Source organism: Apis mellifera, linkage group LG1 (genome assembly GCF_003254395.2).
Source record: "Apis mellifera strain DH4 linkage group LG1, Amel_HAv3.1, whole genome shotgun sequence".
NCBI lineage: Eukaryota > Metazoa > Arthropoda > Insecta > Hymenoptera > Apidae > Apis > Apis mellifera.
In genome coordinates, this window is record NC_037638.1 from 5,109,888 (window position 1) to 5,136,405 (window position 26,518).

Genomic DNA, 26,518 nt, shown 5'->3' on the forward strand with positions numbered 1-26,518 from the left:
ATAATATGTAGTATTTTGCTTTCTGGACTAGATACTTTAATCGGCGATCGTATTCTGGCATCGAGTCTTTTAACGATCCATTTACGGGATCCAAAAATGAAAATTAATTATATAAGAAATAGTGATGTCGTCAATTTTTTTTTTTTGTTTCTCACATATTAATTTAATGTTATATTAAATTTACATTAATAATAATAAACTAATATAATAAATATAATAAAATTTAATTTAAATCAAGTACTATAACATTAAATTAATCATCAACTAAATTATTCAATTTTCTTCGCAAGTAGTGTATACGATAAACAAACATAAGCTTAAAAAATTAATCTATTCTTAATTTTATATGCATTTTTAATTATAATAGTTTTTTTGTTCTTATTTCATTTTATAATGTATAGAGAATTCACTGAATTAAGGAAGTATATTTATTCGTGACACATTATTTTCCGTTTAATAAGCTGATGTTGCTCGAAATATAATGCAATTAATACTTAATCTTAACGAAATGTTTTTTTACCTTAAATTCCAAGCAACACCAGTTTTTTTTTCTTATGTTAAATATCATTAACAATCGATAATTCGTTCGGGTTTTCGTATTATAGTTTATATAATATAACTGATACATAGCAAGTAAACGTATATCACTGGAATAACTTCAAAATTTTGGAAATGTATGAGAGAGAGATTTTCTTCTTGTTTCGAAGAAATTTTCACTTCGATATCGATCTTTATATTTTTTTTCTTTGTACACATCTCGTGTTTGAATTCAATCAGGTGTAACACCATAGAATTTTATAACGATTACGAAAAACATAACCTCTTACAAAATCTTCGAGTACACCTGACATTCTTTTCACGATACATTTTTTTTTATATATAGTTAACATTATTACTTATATTGTTAGTAGTGATATTGTTACATGATTATTTGAACTTGATTGCGTGCAAATATTTTTTTTTTTTTCCTTGTCATTATGTGATCAACGTAGAATACATGTACTATGCTGAACGAACATGAAATAAACAAACATCGAATCATATTGAGAATTAAATAATATTCAGTTGTTATGATGAATGAATGGATTTAGTACACGATTATCAATTATTGAAATGTTCATGACATGATATTTACAAAGTTTTTTTTTTATGCATCTTTGGTAAGTAATGAGGGTGATGGGAGAGAAAGGAGAATTGGAAAAAGCGTTAAGGCCCGTTTACATTTAGGTATTCTTTTTCATTCACTATAAGTCACAAACTATATATATAGGTTGCTATCGATTTAGACTGATGGAAACGGTTATCTCATCGATATATGTTATTTTTCTGAATTTTTTTTTTTTCATTAACGTGTTTTTTTTTTCTAAAACACGTATATATTTATTAATCCGTTTTCCTTTTTTCAGTCGAATTCGTAGCTTTCAAGGTCAACGATGCAATAAAATATATGAATTTTTTTTTTTTTTTTTATAGCAGTCAAACTCAGTTAATACTGTATAAAGTCAGTTTTCTAACAATTGATTTTTATCTTTTCTCAAAGGATACATATAGTATATAATATATATATATTTGTAATGATAATAGTAATGTTTTGTAAATCTTGGGACGTTCTTCGTAATTATTTCGTTAAATTTGGTTTGAAACGTATTATAGAATGCTTTCTCTTCGAATTATTTTTTTTATCAATTCCCAAAATATATATAGAGAACCACCATGGACTCGTCACTACTCTTTTCTTTTTTTTTTTTTTTTTTTTATTTAATTTTTTCCTTCTTATGTTTATTAATCTAAGAAATAATTTAATGGAACGATAACAGAAATTATACATTCGGTAGGCCCGTTATGTTTCGAAAAACAATAACATTATCAGCATATATATAACACGTGGTAAATATATATAATATATATATATACCAATATGTTTACAATTTCACGTACACGCATATGTATACTTAGAATAAAGAGGCAGAATCGCGGGAAAATCAAACATGCATATCAAATTAAAATATTAAAATGTTTCCCGGCACGTTTGATTTTTTATTCAAAAATTTCGTAGGTTCAATTTCAAAAATTCAACAATCAAAACAATGAAATTAATTTTTCTTAGTTTAATTCGCAAAAAAATTGTCAAGAGCATCTATCGATTATAACAATTTTATCCATAAAAAACAAGTAAATCATAAATTAATACTATAGTAAAAATATTATAATCGAAAGATGCTGTTACAACAAAAACTATTTGACAATATCTCTGCGAATGAAACTATTAAAGTTTAATTTTTTATTTCGCACAAAAGAATTTTGAATTTTCCGCCAATCTGTTTGTTCATTTCAATCGACTGAATTCCCTAGCGCAGTCAGTATAAAGTTGTACTGCACGAAGATATCACGATCAAAAGCATTGACTTTTTTGCAGGAAAATAATTCGATCATAGTTTTCGTAATGTGTAGCTTGTTTGTGTAATTCAAGCAAAACAGAATATTAATTAAATATTATAAAAAGCTTAATCCATTCGTTTAAAAAAAATATAACAATATAAATATAATTTAACGGAAATATAACAAAATATTTAACCTCGCAATCACTATGTGTATCAATTATAATGTAATCATAACCTATAAACGTGAATTTTTTGCATGAAAAGGATTATCGATTTATACATATAAAATATCTTTAGCAATTTTTTATAAATAAGATTGTACTGCCTATTCACGCAATTCAAGATAAGTATAATTTACACCGTATACATTATATGTTTATATATATATATATATATCTTTCGTATACTATATACATAGAATATATAGCACACATTTATATGTTCCATATATAAATATTTAATAAGATTAACAGTGTCAATATAGTATATAAATATTTTATCAAATATGTTTTTAATTAAAACAACGAAAAAGAAAACTATCGATCGGAACATCGTATATGGAAGTCGAAACAACATGTTTTGCAAAAAGTATTCAATGCTTTATCTCGAAATATCTTGAAGAGGACGCATTTACTTAAAGTTTTCGTTCAATTGTTACATCTACAGAAAAAGGTATGATAGATAATATATAATATATATATACAAGACGCTACACTCCATGAGAACATATTATTATATAATACTAAAATGTTTTTGGTGGTATTTTATTGTTGTTTAATTTAATAATAGATTATTAATATCTACTAAAGTATTCTCTTTGTTTTTCTTATTTTGCTTTCATTCTATTCTACTCTCTTTCTCTCACATTCTCTCTCCCTTTCGCTCTATCTTTCTCTCTCTCTCTCTCTCTTTCTCTCTTCATCTATATCTCTCATTTTTATTCTCGTGCATGATTATTTCTCGAATAAAATCTCGATCAACATTACGTACGGGGAGATCGTTGCATCCCATTTCTATCTATTTTAATCTTTCTTTTTTTTTTTTTTATTTCTTATTGCACATCCTTCGTTTTTTTCTTTGTTCTTTTCTCTCATAAAAAAAACCTGTATTTTTAAAAAAATTCATTGATTCATATCGTCCATGTTGGAAAATATACATATATACATATTTATGTATAATATATGCCGATACATATTATATGTGTATATGTATATAATAGTTTATTTAGAATGAGGCAAAAGCAAACGGAACGGAACGAAACAAAAAGTTTAAATGATAACGCTTTTGTACATTTGTTTAGAACCATTTGGTGTGCATTACCTGTTTTTTTTTCTATAACGAACTTTTCTCAACGATCTCTTAGTCCTTCTTGTCGCCGTCTTCGGGGTCTTTAAGCGTGTGCCATTGAGCGATAGGACGTCTCGGGGATGCCAACATATCGGACCAGTGTCTCAACTCTGTTCCACTCGCGTTGTACCCCAAGACGACCTTCCCAATGGGTTCTGATGTGCCGATACGATCGTAATCGACTACCGTGACAACCAATTGCACTTTCTAAACGTGAAATCACGCATTAGTGCACACAGTCTCTTCACGGAAATATATTTATATTTTTTTTTTTTTGTTTGTTGTCATAACCTTCGGATTGTAATGTGTTTACAAAAAAGTTTATCAAAAATAGAATATCGAAAAATATAAGTATATAAATGTAACTGTATAGGGAATTTATAGGGAAATTTTGTAGGAAACTAGTAGTTTTTAGAAAACTAGTCTACGAAAGAATAAATATGTAGTAAAGAAAATAGCTGATATTATGATATGATATTTACAACGTAGAATTTTTAATGATTTTTAATATAAAATTTGAAATTATTTACTACTATTTGATATGAAAAATACTTGCATCTCTTTCTTAAATAAATACATATATAAATTTCATTATATTTTGAATTACATATATAAAATATATGAAATATTCGTAAGCATGAAAAAAATTTAAAAATAAATTAATTGATATCAAGAATAGAGAATTCACTAACTTGACTTTTACAATTATTTATTGTTAATTCTCTTTTTATCGATATTTAATTTTATATAAAATTATGAATATTATTAATGAATATTAGAAAAGTTAATGATAATACAACAAGAAAAAACAAAGAACAAAAATTATTTTTCATTTTATTTTCTTTTATAAATAAATATTAAAATTGAGCCTAAACTTTTAAGCGGCAATATATGCAAGTAGTAAGCAAAGCTTGTTTAATAAACTTACATTGTTTAGTTTAAAAAGGATGTTCCTTCTTTAGACACGTCTGACCTTCAATTCAAAGAGCATGCAAAGCGTTTAAGCGTAATTCTGAAGCTGAAGTATGTGAATAAAATAGCAGCACTTTACGCGATATTAGCGAATAATATAATATTTTAACACATATTTTACATCCGAAAGTATGACAATCCGAAAGTATGACATTTAAAAAAAATTCATTGAAATATTGGTCCCTTCATAAAGTTTTAATCCCTTTTCAAATAAGCACAAGCCTTTTTTTTTTTTTAGCCTTTCTTTTTATTCAAAAATGAAAGTAAAGAACTTTTTCATCTATTTATAGTAAAATTGCTTTCTGGAATAAAAATAGTGCGCATTATATTGTCGATACCTTATGAAGAGTTTTTTTTTTATTATCACATTACATACGGATCATTTATTCCTGTTTTCAGTTTAAATCATCCGTTTGCAATGAATATATTAAATATTTACCAAGTAGCTTATACTATAGAAGTACAAAAAAAAAGTAAATTTAAAAAAAATTATTGTAGTGAATTTTGTCTAAGAATTAATTGAAAAGAAAACATAACTAATTAATATGTAATAAGAATAATAGAGAAATGTTGAAGTGTAAAACTGTTACCTGTGTTTGTGAAACGTTGTGTTGTCAAACGAGGAGGAACCAAATATGTATTAAATTGATGTGTATGAAAATTTAATTCTATTGCAAATCTCTTACCAATCAAATTTAGGAAATATATTTAAATTTGAAAAATATCATAATTATGTATACTTATAGTATTTACATTTATAAATATAATTATTCTTCTACTAATTTTAATTTTTTCTAATTGATATATTTTTTTTGACAAGATTGTAAACTAAATTCTACAATTTCATACACACCAATTTAACAAATGGAGGATCATAGATAAATTATTAAAGATTTGTACCTGTATCTGTTCGAAGGGTACCTCAAACGTGAATGATTCGTTGTAATACGGATTAAGAGTGCATTTTTTGATAGACGTTTTCTTCTTCTTCAACCTTTTGCCATTTTGCATCAGGGCGATTTTTACGTAAGGATCTGATAAACCACCGACGTCCATTTTCTTCAGATTTTTCGCTTCCAAGATGACCACGGTTAATTTACCAGCAGTCGGTACGTATCGAAGCGAGAAGCAAATGTCACCCAATTTGTTATCCTGTAATTAATTTACACCAACATTAATCTCCACTCGACTCGTGTTTTAAAGTAATTTTAATAAATTACTTTAAAATTAAAATACTAAAATTGAAATAATGTTCAACAATAATTTTGTGAAAAAAAAAGAAGAACAAGAGAGACGCAAGTATATTAAATATATTTTTAATTAATAATTTAGTAATTTTTTTTATGGATTGCATCAATACACAAACAAAATATATTCATTTTATTTTTAGAAAAACAAAATTAATCCAGTTCAAATTTACCTGACCACCTTCACCCTCGACGCTTTGCAATTCTCTCCATTCCTCGATCGTCTGAGCCAGATCGACTTGGCATAACGGAACCTTGACTTCACCGATCTGATCGTGTTTGGAGAACCTATCGAAGTCGAAGATGGCGAAAACGAGAGTTTTGTTCATCGCATCCGCATAAGGTACGCTCTGGAAAAACAAGTATGTGTCACTCGATCATTCATTCATTGAAAAATGTATAAAAGTGGATTCATCGAAATGAGGAATTCCATTTGAAAAAAAGAACACACGGCTAACCTTGAATGTGAAAGTCTCGTTGAACACTGGGCTAAGCGTTTTCCTGTGCACCTTTGTTTCGAATTTTTTCTTCTTGTCTGGTAATAGATAAACCTTCACGTACGGATCTGAAGTACCACCCATGTCCAAAGCTGGCAATTCCTCGGCTTGTATTACCGTTACTGCTAAACTGTTTGTGTTGAAATCGTATTCGAGCTGCAAACGTTCAATGATATAATTCAATTTATTTAATCGAGATAAATAGATAATAAATATAGTTAAATATGACATCTTTTGAAATCTTTTGTTTCTTCTTTTCTTCATTATTGACAGGAAGGAAATAGGATTGAAAAAAAATTTATTTCTTGATTTGTCAAATGATAATTGATAAATATGACATCTTTTGAAATCTTTTGCTTCTTCTTTTTTTCATTATTGACAGGAAGGAAATAGGATTGAAAAAAAATTTATTTCTTAATTTGTTAAATGATAATTGATAAATATGACATCTTTTGAAATCTTTTGTTTCTTCTTTTTTTCATTATTGACAGGAAGGAAATAGGATTGAAAAAAAATTTATTTCTTGATTTGTCAAATGATAATTGATAAATCTTTTGAAATCTTTTGTTTCTTCTTTTTTTCATTATTGACAGGAAGGAAATAGGATTGAAAAAAAATTTATTTCTTGATTTGTCAAATGATAATTGATAAATCTTTTGAAATCTTTTGTTTCTTCTTTTTTTCATTATTGACAGGAAGGAAATAGGATTGAAAAAAAATTTACTTCTTGATTTGTTAAATGATAATTGATAAATTTGAAATCTTTTGAAATCTTTTGTTTCTTCTTTTTTTCATTTTTTTTATTAGGAAGGAAATAAAATTGAAAAAAAATTTATTTTTTGATTTGTCAAATGATAATTGATACATTTTTCAAGAATGATTTGATGATTGATGATGAGATTGAAATTGAAAGAAAAAAAAATTTTACCTTGTATTGAAGTTTCCCAAGTTTCACCTCGCTCTGCTTACTTTCAGCTTCATCCGGTTCTTCGGCATTGTCGGTAAGCTCTTCCATATCCGGCTGGACCTTAACAAATCGAAGTGGATTCCACGAGTGTAGAATGTGCGTCTAATATCTACATGAAGTCATGGAACACGATTACGTACCTTGTCCTTGTACGTGCTGCCCAATAGTTGAACAGATTTCAAGTCCACCGCCCCCTTCAATCCTTTCTTCCCATCTTTGGATCGCCTTTTGCGACAGCATCTTCTGATGCAGCAGAAGCAGATTCCGAGAACTACTACGCTTACAGCTACTCAAGCATAAGAAGGGAGAAATTTGAAAGAGTTAAAAAAAATGATTTAACGTTGATGTTTGGTGGAACGAAAAAATTATTAATAATTTTAAAAATTAATAATGGAAATTAATTTCTGTTAAATGAATTTTTGAGGTGCAAAAATTCAGATGAATATTTTGAATCTATTTTTTAATTTTATTTATTCCTATTTTTATGATATTATTTATCATATTAAAATTCTAGAATGAACAATTGTGTAATGACACCATTTTCTTTTCAATATTAAAGAGTAAAGGGTTTTAGATTTCGTTCCACCTTATTTTTGATGACACCATGCACATAGTGCGTCTATTCAAGCAAAATTCGCAAGCACAAAAGCAATTTTTATATTTCTATTTATTTTATATTTTATATTTTCCCATTAATGCTTTTGCTGTATAATGAATGCGATTTTTTTAAAAAAATGCTACGTTATAATAATAAAAATATTCTTATTTACAACTGAAACAAAGGAAATTTTTGTAAATTAAATGTCGTTCGTTTGGGGTATGTTCAGCAATGTTCGAGTTATCTGAAAGAGTAAAATGTTTTAGGATCAACTGTCTTTTTTAGGCAAAGAAAAAGTTTTCAGATTGTTTCGTGTCTTCTTGTGTAGATATTATTATTGTACTTTGTGGAAATATTTCTGCATAGAAATTTTCATTATGATTCATTATTTTGATTTTATGTGAAAATGTTATCTGAAAACTTTTATATATGTATTATTGATACAATATTTTATTATCAATAAATCTGAAAGTTCTTTTTCTCTCTAACTTCCTCACAAAGTTTTTGCATGAAATATTATATATAAATTACATATTCAATGTTATATATTAAATTTAAAATCAATTGTAAGTTTTTTAAAATTATTTTTATACTTTAAGTTTAAGTCAATTTTATAATGTTTAAATTATTCCACTTCTAAAGTTCAAATAATTTCTACATGCTTCATAGTTTCTCCAAGGACTATTCTCAGTATATATGTACCTAAAGAAAAAGATTTTTCCACTCTTAAAGTTCAAATAATTTCATGTGCTTCATAGTTTTTTTTCTCTAAGTATCAGTATATATGTACAGTATATATGTATCTGAAGAAAAAGATTTTTGATAATTTTTGCAATATCAAAAAATTAAAGATATTTAAAAAAAAATATGATAAATTGTGATATCTATGTTCTTAAAGATACACTTATCTTATTTGTATAAAAACAAAGAATTTGCTTTTTCTTTTTTGTGTCATTTATCCTATCAACAAGATACATAAAAGGAAAAAAGAAAATAGCAAAAATCTCAGCCATTCTTTTTTTTTTTACCTATTAAAATCGCAACAAGTCCCCATGTTGGTATCCCCATTTCCTCCGCGATTTCTTTGCCAAGATTTTCCATTTGAGTTTCAAAATTTTTCCCAGCATTTTCAGTCACTACCTCTGCCTCTGTGGCTGCAAAACGCAAACAACAACAACACAACAATATATATAATAATAATAATCCGAAAAGAAAATCTTTCTCTTTAAAGAGAGAACAAAGAAGAATCTTCAAGAATTCTTGAATTCACCTTCTTTTATTTCCATCTCGGTGCTCAAAAATGTTTTCAACGTCGATTCAACGACCTCCTCCGGTTGTGGCTCTTCCGGCACCTTCTCAGCTTCTCTCTTGTTAATGGCAGGCATTTTCTGTAATATTAAAACAAATATTTTAATATTTATGCCACTTCTTATTATCAATTGATAATACAATTTATTAAAAGTTTCCTTTTAAAATTTTATTCATGAAGATAAGAATGCAATACAATTCTAGAATATTTCTAAAAAATTTTTATGTCTTGTTCTTAATTTTAAAAATTGTTTTCAAGTATTAATAATTAAAATTTCCATTTTTTTTCCAGCCAAGCCAATTTTTATAACAAAATTTTATCAAAATTAATGATTCAGGATATATATTTCTTTCCAATGTGATAAAAATTGTAATTTTGAATAAACCAGTGGAAAAATTATATTATGAATATACTTAATTCAGTAACAAAAATATTCTCAACATCTCTATCTCCTCTTTTCAATACTTTGCAATGCATAACTTTAGTCAGTCAGTGCTTTTATTACCATTTATGGTCAATATCGATACAAGAATTCGCACGAGTTCCAGCGTTTAATGCATTTTTTTTTAAAAGTGTGTCATGGACTATGATCAAAAAAAAAAAAAAAAACTTTTTTCCCTGAAAGCAGTAAAATTTTTGAAGCTCGCTTTGAAATTCTTTTGCTAAACTTCTTGCGCCATGGTTATTCAAAACGCCATGTTGATTTGGCAAAAATTATACAAACAGTTATAAATATAAATATTTCATATATGGAACAAAAAAAAAAAGAAAATATCGAGAAAATCTTTTTATAAAGTAATGTGCATATCTGCAAAAAGAAAAGTTAAATTTAATAATTTCTTTTTTAAATTAATTTAAACAAATGACCTAATTAATTTTTTCAAAGTTTTTTTCCTTAACAAAAATTATTACACTCATACCTTCACCTTTTTATTTTCCTTGATTGTGAATATGAATATAAATTTTATTTTAATTTTAGATTATTGCATTTTTGCTAAATAGCTTTTAATACTTCAATGTTCATCAATTGTCTTCACAGTTTCTTTCATTAGATTAGATTAAATTAAACAACAAGTGTTGTTAGAAAACTTTGTTCATACTATTAAAGTCTGTGTGTTGGTATTGTCTTCGACAAAAAAATAATTTAATACCACATACGTCACAATATCTCGAAATATATCGTTATTTTAATCGCACACATTTCTAACTTTTCATAATTTAATTGGGAATGAAATAACACTGCAAAAAAAAAAAAAAGGAAAAGTGAAAATTATACGAAATATGATTTATAAAAGTTTCGATTAATTTCACGTTTTCTTTCAATTATTGAAAAATTGAATATAAATTGAATATAAAAACGGGTTCGTTTCGTTCTTTCGATTCCATGTTTCTGTAACCACTGCCAGACTTTTACAATCAACACTGTGCTTCCGCATTTGCAGATTAAATTCGCATGCGTATCGTGGTCTACAGATTTCTATTTTAAACACGTCATTGCGTATCAAAATGTGATATTCGTAATATTGGATGCGAGAAATAAATTTTTTTTTTTTTTAATATCGTGTATAATATTGTATAAATGTAATAATTAATTTGTACAAATGAAATGAAATGATAAATAAAAATAATTAACGAGACGAGAAGAAGAACAAAAAGAATAAAATTGTAAAGTGAAAAAATTAGAATTTCAGAATGATGTAATGAAAATGAAAACGTTGAAAAGAAATATAATAAATGGGGAAAATATCTAAAAAATATTCGTGATAAAAAATTATTAATTTTAACTTATTAAATATTATCAACAATTTTTTCAGTTATAAATTATAATCACAAGCAACATTATTCCTTATCCATACATTGATTACACCGTGTTCATAACGATCGCGTGCGTTAACTCCGCAACGACCTCTACCGCTATTTCCGGGTTCTATTTTTTTTTTTTTTATTTTTCTCGAACGCGTGCAGCGAATTTTTAATTAGCAAATGTAAAAACGTCTGTCGGCTGCTCTTTGTAGCGAGCATTTATTATACGCTGTTTGGAAAAAGATGAGGTTTCTAGAAGTTATTTGAAATCTGGAAAATTATCACTGAAAGAAAGAGAATAATTGTTGGAATGAAAAATTCTTAAATGGATATTGGTGTAACATTTAGCATAGAAATAATTTTTATATATTTTTTCTTAATTTCGATTCAATTTTTTCTTTTCTCTTGTACATTACAATTCTTTCTCACTACTCACTCACTTTAATTTCTTTAATGTAATCTATATAATATGTAGGATAAAGAAAAATTAAGCATTATTATTATATATAGTATTATTTTTCATTAATAATTTTATTAATCATAACTAAAAATGAATATTTTTTTTCTTTCTTAAAGTCACTTTTTGAATTGTAAGTTTATTTAAGATTTCAGGAAGACAGTATAGTACAACACAATAATTTAATCAATTCTAATAAGTACCTGTTTGATTATTTCTGTTTGTTCTGTTAACTATTCTATCTATCAAAAATAATTATTAAAACATCTGTCTTTTATGTAAATCAGTTCAATTTTTTTTATATATCTATATGCTGTCTTCAATATATGCCAATTATTTAAAAAGTATAACAATGTTCCAAAAGATACTGTTTGAATTGTCTTGAGTAATCAATTGATTTTGATCCAATTGTAATATATTGAAAATTTTTTTCTACTTACGAAAATACTATTTAAAAAGTTATAAATTATAATTTTATAATTTTATTTTTAAATTTTTTTAATTTTTTAACATTAAATTTAATATAGCAGACTTCCAAAAGTGAAACATATAATAGACTCCCATTTACATATAAGCAAAATGGCGATATGCCAGAAACAACAGAATTTCTCATGAAACTCTAACTTCGAAAAATATCACCTTGAACTGAATTGAAGAATGTAAGGAAAAAGGTATTGAAAGAATCAAAATTCAAAATAAAGAGGAAGCTAACCTCAATCTGAGAACTTAATTGAGGCTATATAAATTCGAAAGTAATATGAGGACATAAGTAATATTAGATAATATTAATTTAATTCAGTGTATAATTTTTTTTTAAACTTCTTTTTCTTTAAATGACAATTTTTTGATAAATTTAACGTATCGAAACAGCTTCAGGGATTAGAAGATAGGATAGTCAAGGATTATCATAAGATAATGAGTGTTTTGCGAGACTTTCTATCTTGAAGAATGTTGCCTTTAACCAAGTTCAAGAATGTAAAGTTGGTATTGAAAAAAAATCGCGTGGGCGAATATCAAGGAGTGAAAAAAAGTCAGGATGCCGCGTGAGGATTATGGTATACGGGAAGGAAAGATTACGAGCTGGATGAAAAGGAGGAAGCAGGAAGTCAGGAAACACGAGAAAGTCGTCCAGGGTATATAACGTGAAATTATTTTAACCAGGCACAGTTGTGTCTGGATCGCGAATTTCTATCATTTTATCTGTAACTTTTCATCTTTTTTTTCTCGACCATTCTTTTTATATTGCATTTATGTGAGTGCGTTTGTTTCGCAAATAGAAAAATACATTTTATGCGAATACGTTTATTTTTTCAGTTTTAATTTTATTTTCCTATCTTATCTATTTTTTAAAATTTAAATTTAAGATATATTATATTTTAATGAAATGATGGAAATTTTACATATATAATTTATTTATTTCAAATTTTCTTGTGACAAGTAAGTTATCAGTTTTTGAATTATAATTTTATATCATAAAATTTATATACATATTTACATTTATTTTCTTTAATATCTATTTCTCTAACATTTCATCAAAAGATTTATCAAAAGATTCGACAAATTTTTAAGCATTCCTAAATTATATTTACAAAATTTATTTTCACTCCATTTATTGCAACAAGGTAGTTAAAAGTCACAAACATCTCATTTCCTCGTATTTTCATATTTCAAAAACTTTCTGAAACTTTCTTTTAAAATACACTTAGATTCATTAAATATTATACAACGTGTAAATCTCGATTATCGGTTACATTAATATTCACAATGATATAGAAAATGTTATCCTATATAATAATTGAAAATTGAATCACGTTTTAAATGCCACAAATAATATAAAAGTCCGAAAAAAGTGAAAAATTCGATAAAGCACATCATTGATGTCAATAAGATTTTACTATTCGATTTAGTAACTTTTTTATTCAAAGTTAGATGTCAGTTACTTTTTGTTATCTTGTTGAAAAAAAAAATCATATTATAAAAACATTATAAAAAATTACCAATTAGATTTTTGAAATATTTTTAATTTTTATTTAATATTTTTAATTTTAAATTTTTATTTAATATTTTATATTAGTTTTACTTTTTTTATTTTAGTATGTTAATATCTAGTATTTTTTTTATATGTAATCTATTATTTTTTTATAATAATTTAATACTTTTGTATATAATAGTTTCTATTCTATATTTTTATATAGAATATAGATTATAATATAGATTATATATTTTCGAGCTGTATTAAAAAATAGATAAAATCAAATAGTTCCATTCTATTGAAAAAAGTTTGTTACTAAAAGTTTTATTTTTTATTTCTATTTTCTAACATATTTCAATATCTTTATATTTATCTAAATATGTATATATTTAAATTTAAACAAAAAAGATATTTTTTCGCAATGAAATAAAACATTTTCGCCAAACAGTGAACATTTATCTTCATGGTGAAAAATTTTCAGTTGGGAAATTTCTCTTTCTTTTTCGTACAAATCGTGAAAAAGATAACTAATATGGCGATGGCGGTAAATATGAAAAAATTCGAGGGAATAATCTTTGGGATGAAACATTTGTATTATCAATATTATAGAATTGAAAATTTTTTATTTTACTGTCTCGTAATTCCGACATTGGCCTCCAATAAAATTCGATAAGACGATAACAGAGGTATGACTATTATTTGCAGTCTGACAAAATAATCGTTATCGTCGCAGCGACGATAAATTGACGTCAGACACGCGTCACCCACGCACGCAATAGTTCTCCACAACTCGGCAATGGTCATTCTTGGAAACAAAGGATCCGATGGATGTTGCTACGTTATTTTTTCTTCCCCTTTTTATCTTTTCTTTCTCATTTAATTTTATCTCATTGTTCCACGTTTCAAGGATAATCCGGTGAAGCTTTCGTTCTGGTAGAGGTTAGAATGTTTTGGAACACCATGGAAATATGTTCACCAAAATACACGCTGCTGTTTCTTCTTAATTAAGTTAATTATGAAAGCTAATGTAGTGTGGAACAAAGATTCAAAAAATTGTGACAAAAATTCTTTATTATGATATAGTTATCAAAAAAGTGAATTTCTTAATTACAGAAGATTTTGTTTTGTGTTTTACGAGATATTTCTATAAGATTTTAATTTAAATTGAGAATAATAACGAAGTATATTCGAAAAATATTCAATTATTTAACATCAGGTAATGATATGTGCTACAATAATAATATATTTTACATATTTTAATAATATATTTAATTATTTAATATTAACTCTTTAAGGAATAAATTAAAATTAAGCGCAAATATAACCTAAAATTGTAAGAAATATAAGATAATATATAAAAATAGAATTAATCATTAAATTATTCGATTTATATTGAACTTCAATTATTTAAACATTTTTTAATCTCACTTTTAATTTTTCTAATTTCATCATTTTTTTTTATCTATTACAAAAATTATATAGAAATAATTTATCGAATACAATTTTAAAATTTATTTTTATTTTTTTAATTTATTTTTAACTTTACTTAGATTTTTTATTCTTATATATATATATAATTATTTGTTATTTAATTATTATCAAGTATATTTTGAAATAGAAAATAACTTAACATAGAAATAACTTCACATAGAAATAATTAATACAAGAATGGAACAGTATGATATTGTTTGTCATATGTGAGGTGAAATAACTTAATATACACTTGAATATGCAAAATCGATAACTAACTTGGCACCGTGGAAAATAAGGATATAACGTGGGCGTTGCAGTGACTTAAACGTGTTCTTCGATGAACATAAATTAGTTTGACAGTAATCGTATCTTCGATCTTATTATAACTCATAAAAATCATTAAAAAGATCATGATATATAACAAAACGTTAAGAATAATCAATTGCTATCTTACAATCAATTTATATAGCTATTTGCATTGTACAAACAAATGATTTACATTGTAAATAAGCGCAGTTTAAAATAAACAAAAGATAACATTTTGTTTGGATAAAATATCAGTAGAATATAGCAAACTTTCGTTATTTTAATTAATAAACAAGAAAGTGTTCGAATAATAATTTTTGAAAATTTCGATGATTAAGATTGACTTATAAAATTTAACAATTTTAGGTTAGTTTTCTTTCATTTTCATTTATTCCTTTCTTCCTTTTTAAATTATAAATGTATATATTACTTATTACAGAAATATATATATGCACATTACTTATTACAGAAAATTGCAATAAATCTTTCCAGCTAATGCAATTTCTGCCCAAGTTCCGCTTTCACTCAATTTGTAATTTAGTGAGTGAATATCTTCTTCATTGTAATTTAATTCAATTTAATCTTATTAACAAAGAGAAAATAAAGTGGCTAAATATTGCAAAATCGTAAAAATAGCTGAATGAAAGTCATCAGAGGAAATTAATAAGTATGAAAAATAGTAATAATTTTACACATTAATTTCAATAACAATATCACAGTAACAAAGATAAAATTAACGTGGTATAATTATCAAAAATATAAAATAATGTTTTATAACAATTTTTAATTAACTAATTAGTTTTTTTTATTGAATTTGAAATATATTTGTTATTAAAGATATTATTTTTAGTAATTTTTTATACAATCATTAATCAGTTAGTTTTCGAATTATTCGAACAAAATTTTGGTATTATGCCATGGATTCTGTCTATATATCTTTGATAGCGTATATTTCAATATGTAACTATTGCTTATTAATTATTTTTATTAACAGATTAGAATGACCAACAACGAATGTATGAATCGATATAAATTAAAATAAAATATCGAAAAACTATTTTTTTAAAGATAGCAGATTTTATTAGAAAAGATAAGCATATAAAAGAAATTCTTAAAATTAAGAAAACTATTGAAAAGAAAGATTTAAAATAAAAAATGGCAATTGCAAATAGTAAGTATTTATATAAAATTAATAAAAATATAGAATTTCATAAAAATTTTTATTTTTAGAAATACCATAAAAATTTCGCGTGCCATTTCTTGTCGAATTATATTCTCTCACTATAAAATCGAAATTTCGGCAAAATTTTTAGATTTAGAAATTTTTGAAAAATTTTGTGTGCTACCTTTTGTTCAATTATATTTTTCTAATACAAAATCGAAATTTCACCAAAAATTTGTGACCTTAAAAATTTCTCATGACATCTCTTGTCAGCTTATATATTCTCTTGATATCGAATTTTTGATAACAAAAATTTTTATCAAATTTTATAATGTTGTATTAGGAGAATATAAAGCAATAAAAGGTGGCACGCGAAATTTTTACAAGAATTCCAAGGCAAAAATTTTTATTTGTATTTTTGATTTTGTATCATATAATCCTAGAAGAAATGGCATAGAATTTAATTTATTTACTTGTTTTATACTTACCTTTTTAATATATTTATCTTTACTTTTGCTATATTGCCAGGAAATAATCATTTTTTGATATTTTATTTAATTCTAGAGAATTGAAAAATATATTGAAACAATTCAACTTCTATTTGAAACATTTTTTTGGAAAAAAAATGATATAAATCAAAGTGATACTATCATATGAGACAATCTGTATTTTATTCAGCAGATATGAAAAATTCGGATTAAGTTTAAGAAAAATTAATAATTATATTATTAAAGGTCTCTATGCAAGTGACTCGAAATCTAAATGGTTAAAAGAAAAAATTGCTCAAAATGATGCAAGACAAGTTTAATTAAATTTATAAGTTTCTATATTAATAATTTCCAGCCATTTCTAAAACTCAACAGTCACTTTGTTGAAATAAGAACAGGTTTGTACAATGAAGTTTATATTGAAAATATAAGAATTGTTTTGCTTTATCTATATCTGTACAATTTACACAGAGAGAAATACAGTGAGGATTTGCCTCTGTCTAAGTGCGTTACGAATTTTAATGACGATGAAGCCTCTACCCTCTTGGCTACTGCGTCGCTTTACAAACGCGTGGGTATGAAAAGGTGTCATGTTTCCAGGGTTTCACGCTCAACCCTCCGGGGATCGGCAAACCACTTAGTTGTAATGATAGTTTCTCGCCACGATCGTATCTAAAGTTGTGGAAGAATTGCATCGATTTCCTAATATAATAATTTGTTTAATCACTGTATACATGTGTAAACTTCTTAATCGTGATCTACTATTACTACTCTTTACATGAGTTAACTGTTTTAAAAGATTGTTGATTTCTTATAAATTGGATTTTAATTTAATTGTATTAATCAATTTTAAAATTAAATTTGAATTAATTTTTTTAAAGTAACAAAGATAATATCAGTCAGGTAATAAAAAATTTGTTTTTTCATTTATTAATTATCTTTCTTTATTTTCAATTCTCTATTATTTATCTTTCTCTATTTGCAATTCTTAAATATTTCATTTTGTTCCAGGTTTCCTATTGAAAGCTGTTTGAACATTTATCGTGGCAATTATTAGTTATCCCAACACTACTTTCTATTCATTAAAATACTCACAGCATCAACAAGAGAAGCGAGAAAACATACAATTTAACACCGGGCACAGCTTCTAACAGGATCTTTGCGCAACGAACAGAGCAAATATAATTGGATCTAAACGTGTTCGGAATTCATGAACCCTGCTAATTATGTTTGACTTACGAATTTGAAATAAATTCATGAAATGGTACAGAGAAAGAAGATTGTATGAGAAATTATAATGCGTATTTCTTCGTGACATCTTTTGTGTCACCTTAAAGAGTTTCAAAATAAATAGTAAAAAAAAAAAAAATTATTGTATATATATATATTTATATATTTGTGCTACATGCAAAAAATCGAAGAGTAAAATTTTTTGAGATCTTCTTTTCAAGAAAATTAAATTTGAAATAATCATCATTGTAATAGCTATAGCGATCTAATTATAAATTTTTCAATTTCACTTCATTGAAAATTTAGCTTCAAAAATTTTAGTTCCTTTTTTTCGATTTATTTTTTCACATAGAATTACTTTCAATTATTTATATTATCTATTTTCCAATGAGATAGCTTACATATATGAATCAAGTGTGTAAAAAATCAATAGAGATATCTCTCAATAGGATTTAACCACTACGCTTCAAATTTGTTCGCAGTAGTTCATAACTCGACTAAGATTTACGAGTTTTGTCGTCTTTTTATCATTCATGTTTAACAGCTGTAAATGAACTTCAAAGAGGATGAAAAGTCACTTTAGGAAATCACTAAATTATTTTTTTTTTTACTATATAGTAATTTGGTAAAGAATCTGAATTTTAAAAAATTTTTAGAAATTGTTAATACATTACAGTAATAATATTTAATATTATTTAATTTTATATATATAATAATGAAGCTTTAAGATTTGAATAGCCAAGTCAATGATTATTTAATTTTTTATTATAATTTATTAATTGTTTTAATTATAAAAAAAACAATATAAGTTATTTATGCGGTTTCATAAATGCAATACATGTACAATGTTATGGAATTTAATATTAATTTTTATAAGTTAAAGTTTATAGATTTCCGATATATTAACATAATACAATGTAATTATATGCATTGGAAATATAAAAATATATTTTCTATAATCAGAAATTTATAAAGTTTAAGAATAAAAAATAATTATTAACATATTAAAATATAAAGAAAAATAAAAAAAAAAAGAAAAGCAACGCAAAGCATATTTTTTACACAAATAATTTTTAAATTTTCTGTGTATTTTTTATTTTACATTTAAGGGAAAGGAGTTCACAATTTGCAAGCTATCAAGATAAACTAGTCATTTCAATCTAGCTGTAAAAAGCTCCAATATTTTATGGAAGTGAATATAAAGAATGAGGAAAACTGTATCAAACGAAGCGTTCTTTAATCAAGAAAATCGCTTGTATTTCCTTCTTTGTCGTCTTTTCCATAAACTGTCCTTCTCGCTATATGAAATGCAGTTAAAAATGTCGTGTTATTACACCTATCATTGAAGACAAGCCATAAGTCTTCACGAGTTCAAGTTTTGATACTGTACAATTTACGTTTTCTTCTCTTTTCAATTAACCGTTTTTCTTCTACATGCGTTCCTAAAGCAATATATTTCTTTGAGGGAAAGTAAAATTCTTTATTTTTAATAAAATAATTTAATAAAATAATGTATTTTTAATATATGCATTTTATAATATATAACTTAACCTAAATTTAATTTATTTTTAATTGTTTAATTAATTTTAACTTAATTAATCAATATCAGCCAGTCTTTGAAAAAATATTAAATTCTTAAATATAAAAAAATAATTTAATTTTAATAATTTAATACATCTGTGATATATTTTTAAAAAATAATTTTAAATTTTACTAATTTAATTTATATTTTAATTAAATTTTAATCAAATTAATATTTTTTTCCTAAAAGAAATAATTAAAATAAAAAAATGATTATTCTTAAAAATTAAATAAAATAATGCTATATTTAAAAATGAAATTTTTTATATATGATCTTAATTAAATAAGATATGGTAGATTCTATAATCTCGATCTTCGTGATTTATTGTGTAATATTTCGATTTCGTATATGATATAGTCTGCATTTGTACATACAATAGAATGGTTGAAGCACAAATCGATAAAACCGTGTACTTATAGATACTGGTCCAATAATATTAACCGCAATTCCTCAGTTTCATCGTCTATAACGTTCCAATATTTCTATATTTCCATTCTAACCTAGTAAAGCACTTTTTTTCTCGTGTTTCTTTGATATATCTTCTCATATAGTTTAGTCTAACATGATCAACGAGATTTATTTTCATATTGCTGTTTTATTTCTATAAGAAATATAGCATTTCAAACAAGTATTTTTTTGTACAATTACTATAATTTCTATTTTCCTTAGTTTCTACATGTAATATAACATTCACATAAATTAATTTCAAAATACATATTCTGAAAAATATGTCTACATAAAAACCTAATAAAATTTAATGAATATTAATAATAATTTCATCTTACTTCAATAGATTTTTTAAAAAAATTTTTTCTTAAGTAACAAAATTGTAATTTAATTTAAATATAGGACATAAAAATTATATATAAAAAAAAATACAAATAATTATCGATGCAATCATATACAATATTTAATAGTAATAATTAATCATATATAGATAAAAAGAAATGGATCATATAAATCATTCGTTTGTCATTTGAAATATAATAAACTTGTAATTAATTAAACGAGTTTTTCCTGTTGAATCACAGAAAAATATATCGAACGATTTCTCAATTATTTCATGCGAAACGATACATCTCATTTATAATTTCAATCTCGTTATCAGTATTCAACCAATGTTAAGAGAGATGATACATTAATTATATTTAGTGTCTATATCTTTTTGTAATAACTAATTCATTTCAATATAGTCTTTAATCCTTTAAAGTAACATTCATTTGGCCTAAATTCTTATGAAGAATATTCTCATCGTAATCACTGTTCAATTATCTATCGCTTTGATTCATTTTTCTATTGCATATTAAAAAGATATTTAATAATTAAGATTTGTTTTTTTAATGAATTTTTTTTTGAATGAAATAACATTTTTTCATTTGAAATAATGATATAATATGTATTACAAAATTTTTTATGGAGAACAATTTATTTTTCTACAAAAAACAATTTTCTTATTTTTCTCTTCTTTTTTTCAGTTGTTGAAAACTTTTAACTTCATTAACTTCATTAACTAATTAAGTGAATAAATCTTCCTTTGTTGAAATTGTTTGATAATCCAACAAGTTAATAATTTATTTATAAAATACAGGATAAATAATTATTTGTATTTAACAAAAATGATTAAATTTTATATAAATTTAATTTAATATATTTAATATATTTTCAATTGTATTAAAATAAATAAGATAAAATAATTCTATTATTTTAATTTTGATTAATTTATACTTTATATATTATAATGTTAATATATTAAATATGAAAAATAAAGAATAAATTATAAATTTGAATAAAATATTACTTGAATATAGATACTTGAATATAGAAAATATATAAAATATTTTATATAAAATTTAATAATAAAATATCACATGAACTGTAGCTAAAATTGAAATTAAATAACAAAGAGCTGGTAAACAAAAAATTGAAAATGCCGATCAATGTTCAATGGAGCCAGAAACCAGTATATACGTATAGGAAAATATGAAAACTTTTGTACAATATCCTTTTAAATAATAAAGCACTATAAATATATTTTTTTCACAAATATTTATATATATATATTTTTGTCTACATATAAAAAAATTCAATGGAATAAAAAATTAATGAGAAATAAAATGTAATAAAATGTTTATTTTGTAATATCAACAATGTTTATTTATTTTTATCTTAAGTGTATTTAATAATTTTATTTATATGTATTATATAATATTATATTATTGTATCTATTTAATATTTTATTTAATATGTATTTAATAATTTATAGAAACTTCACATATTCAAATTTTGATAGAAAAAATATTGTAATAAAAGTAACTAAATCATTTTGAGATCGTTCTGAAGAATCTAGCTGATCACCATTCCACCCACCGATCACCATTCAATAACGCCAAAATGGGTGTCGACAGAGATCAATTTCAATATGTACTGAACCCAAGTAAATTCCAATATAAAAGTTTCACTTCATGGGATTTGAGATAGAGTTTGAACCTATTTCACCCGAGTTTATTTACTAAGTCTACGAATATTACATATGCTTTTTAATATTTATGAAACAAAATAATTTATGCAAAATATTCAAATCGGATTTTAACCTATATAAAATATATTTGATCTATATCAAATAAATTCTTTAATAAACTAGAAATCTCAACTTTAATTTTATAAATAATAAAATACAAGAATGAAGACACAATAGAAAATATAGAAGCATTATAATCCGAGTACATTTAATTTTATTTTTAATAATAATTTTCGTAAATGCATTATGTTAATAGTTTTAATTAGTCTTTTAATTTAACGACAAAATAAAAAAACAATATTAAACGAACTAGTTTTCATAAAAATACATTGACACACATTCACAGTCCAATTTCCACTCTCATGTTAAAAATATTCATCGTCACAAAGTTAGCCAACTGTCAAACCCAAAAATCCTGACTCCTCTTCAAATAACAAAATGTCAGAATAAAAAAACTAATCGAACAGCTTGTTATAAAAATCAAATGATATCCATTCACAATTCACAATAACGATTCAACAGAAATCACTAATCATCTCGCAAACATTTAAAATCGTAAAATGTGCCAGAATCATGACAACAAAAACTATGAAGAGATAACCAAAAAGGCGGAGATAGTTGATTCCATTGATGTCTCTTTATTTATTGGTCGTTTTACACGTAAGAATCGGTCCCTATAATCGGGTCGCGACACGAGAAAGGACTTGAGAAAATTAGAAGCAGAGAAAATTTCACGCCAGGAGCCGAATCGATCAGAACTCGGAAGAAGCTCGCCCACGTTTTCACTGGTAGATGGTTTCGAGAGTATGCAATCGAGAATCTCGATACTGTGATGAAAAAGGAAAGAAAAGGACTATGAAAAAGGAAAAGTAGAATGACTTGAATGAAGCAGTGAATCGAAGAATACAATTATCGATCAATCGATAGAACTCGCACGCAATCGATATATAATGGTAGTTAAAAGTAAATACACATAAAAATGATATTTATTTAATATTGATATACAATCAGAATCAAACTATATACAAAAATATTATTTATTTAACATTGATCAATTACCTACCTTATTGATTAAAAATTTTAAATCATTAATGTAGATTCTATGGAATTCAAAGAAATTAAAAGAAAGTTAGGTTATTTTAAAAAATGTTTAATTAATTAAAAAATATTGTCATTTATATGTCTGATATAATATAAAAAGAAAAAAACTGTAATTTTAAATTTTTTATTTTATAATATATAATGAAAACCAAACATAAATATACAATAAATTTACTGACGTATTACATTGTACATATATATTAATTAAAAAATACAAATATGTATGAAAATAAATTAATAATGAAAGATATAAGTGTTTTTAATGTATTATATTTAATATTATTTACGTACGTTATTATTAAATATTATTTTTTGAAATATATATTTTGAGTTTTATATAATTTTATTATATAAATTCTATTTCTTTAAAATGCACTCATATTTTTGATTCTTACTATATATAAGTATATAAACTATTAAATATAAAAGGAAAAAAGGGATAGAGGATAATTTTGAAAGGTTGAAAAAAACTAGGAAAATTGATGAACGCATGACAAATAGAGAAGAAAGAAATAAAACTAGAAAAATTTTTTACAAAAACAAATGTCATGAATGATCTTTCATGAAAATAATTCCAAAATTAAATGACAGAATTTAATTGGATTGCTTGATCGAGGGTCTAGATTTTATTTCTTCGATCGAAATTCTGCTTCTTTATATTTTTATCTCAAATTTATTACAAAAGAATAGAGAAGTTTATAGGTCATTTAAATGTTTCTTTCCTTTTTGATAAGAAAATGCGAAATATTGATCATACATGAGAGACAATCGACATTAAAGCTATTTATTATATATGTATTATATGTATATAATATATTCTATAGAATAATTATAAAAATTATTTTTACATTATTACTAAAAAATGTTTTTAAAAAATCAAACCACTTTTTTTATATTTGAATTATAATGATATGTAAATATTTTTTAAAGCCATTGTAAATTATCAATTATGATTATCAATTAAAGTATTATGAGAATATTTATTATATACAAAATTTAAAATTATCAATTATATGAATATAATCTTTTCAAGATAAATTTTTTTTTTCTAATAATAGTATTCACTATATTAATTCACTAGATTATATATACAATATTATATTAGTGCGAAATATATAATAAATAAAAAAAAATAGACGAAATCAATTAATTTTCAAATCCTCAATAAATCTTATTTAACAACATCTTTTATTAATAAAATTATAATTTGAATTTTTTCAATATATTATTCATTAATTTCAGATCACTATTCTTCAAAGAATTATTTCAAACCTCCAAATCCTATCGATACTTTCAAAATTTATTTACCAAACCAAGAACCATCACAGAAAAACGGTAACCACCTTCGTTCGCATCATCATAAAAACAACATCCTCTTATGAGAACTTAGGAAACCGTACAACTTTCCTTGAATCGAAATTCCTTGCCACTTCGCGACCCAAAAGGAAGAACCAAACAAGAATATCTCTCTCTCTCTCTTTCTCTCTCTCCCAAACCTAACAAACCCAATAACGATAATGATCTTCAAATAAAATCAAAAATCAAAAAATAAAACGATGAAATGATAATTTAGAAGGAAAGAAAATTATTCGATCAGAGAAATTGAACTGAATACTCACGATGCTCGTTCTCGGTTGGCTCCTGACTACTTCGAAACGAGGTGTCTCGAGATTCCTCCTATCCTCTGTCCTCTGTCTTCGTTCGTTTCGAAGATTTCGACGCGGGCCGGATCCGTGGAAACAATTAGCGAACGTGTTCTGGCGTTGTATGGCAATGAGAAAAGAGCGAGTGGAAAACACGGGGTCTCGCGTTTTACAAGCGCATCATCGTTTTATACGCCCTGCGACATCGACGACGTTGTAGACGGTGGAAAATCTATCGGTGGCACGGTCTCTCGACGTTGGGACACGAGTGCGCCTGACCGGTGGCGGATACGAACATGGCCGACCCCCCCGACCCAAATCGATAAAACACGTTACGTTTTCCGCCGTTTCGACGGAGCCGACGCTCCTGCGCCTTCTCCACTCCCCTCGGACGGATGCGCGCGCCGCAGACAACCACGGTGAAAAAGATGTTTCAGGGTGCAGAATAACATTTTCATCGTGGAAGACGAGCACGTTAAACGTTGCTCGATGGAATTTTTTCTATTTTTTTTTTCTTTTAAAGAGAGAAATACTTTCTCCAATTTTGAAACTGAATAATATGTGTAGGATAATTTTGTTAAAATATTTTTCGTGCAATAAAATTGGATAGAGAAATAACTGAGTTGGCTAAGTATATATATTTGCTTTTCTCTTAATCGTTTAATGCTTATACGTAATGTTTATTTATTTATTTTTTATTATACATTTTATAATTTGATAATATAGTATAGTTTTATGGTACATGGTAATTGGAATCTCTACTCAATTTTTAACACATAATTAATCGTTATTAATATTGTATTAAGTGGGATAGTATATATATATATATAGATATTACATGAACATTTGGTTACAAGAAATATAAAAAGAAATATAAAATTGATGTAAACATGTCAAATATATATTTTTGATTGAAATTTATTAAAGAAAAAATAGAAGACATTTTAGAGTAAGTTAAAAAAAAAGAGATAGAATTTTTAAGAATATTTTTTACTATCTAAATAAAATAGAAATAAAAATTATTTGCAATGTTGCCATAATTTTTTACGAGATTTTAGGTTAGATTTTTTTTTTAGTAGAATCGCGGTGGAAAAATTATTCAGAGAAATTCTAAATTTTGTTGTCTATTTGGATTATTGTATTACATTTCGTTTCGGCTGATCTTGTTACGAGTGTAAAGGATTGCTAGAACGATTGTGTAGAATTCTTTGGCCTACTGTTGCTCGAGATGGTACAGAAAATGGCGATAATTGAATCTCGGGAGTAGATGGTTTAAATTTCAGTGGATTAAAGGATACACGAATAAAATTGAAAATGGAAAATTTAGAAAGCAATTTCTTTAAAATTTACTAATAGGAAAGTATATTTTTAAAATTGATAATATTAATAATAATAAAAAAATTTTTTAAAATTGTAGATTTTTTTTTAATGAATTTAAATTTTCTTTAAAAAAATATTTATAATA

The 26,518-nt window shown here is 25.0% G+C and overlaps 1 protein-coding gene and 2 long non-coding RNA genes across 8 annotated transcripts; 2 read left to right on the forward strand and 1 right to left on the reverse strand.

Moving 5' to 3' along the window:
- Positions 1 to 866: 866 nt before the first annotated feature.
- Syt1 (synaptotagmin 1) lies at positions 867 to 25,358 on the reverse strand. Of its 5 annotated transcripts, XM_026439483.1 has the most exons (10): positions 25,030 to 25,358; positions 9,280 to 9,397; positions 9,038 to 9,163; positions 7,552 to 7,697; positions 7,373 to 7,471; positions 6,406 to 6,600; positions 6,121 to 6,297; positions 5,601 to 5,852; positions 3,702 to 3,935; positions 947 to 3,484 (listed from the first exon to the last, which is right to left on the reverse strand). In XM_026439483.1, the coding sequence occupies exons 2-9, from the start codon at positions 9,392 to 9,394 to the stop codon at positions 3,741 to 3,743; spliced, it is 1,305 nt and encodes a 434-aa protein (XP_026295268.1). In that variant the 5' UTR covers positions 9,395 to 9,397; positions 25,030 to 25,358; the 3' UTR covers positions 947 to 3,484; positions 3,702 to 3,740.
- LOC107964984 lies at positions 4,887 to 7,700 on the forward strand. Its single transcript, XR_001704253.2, has 3 exons — positions 4,887 to 5,809; positions 6,091 to 6,290; positions 7,420 to 7,700. It is a non-coding gene; the product is annotated as an uncharacterized LOC107964984 (long non-coding RNA).
- LOC100577782 lies at positions 17,020 to 18,342 on the forward strand. Of its 2 annotated transcripts, none has more exons than XR_001706443.2 (3): positions 17,020 to 17,377; positions 17,451 to 17,882; positions 17,991 to 18,342. It is a non-coding gene; the product is annotated as an uncharacterized LOC100577782 (long non-coding RNA). The 2 variants fall into 2 exon arrangements; XR_003304162.1 differs by having other exon boundaries at positions 17,451 to 17,554.
- Positions 25,359 to 26,518: the final 1,160 nt, after the last annotated feature.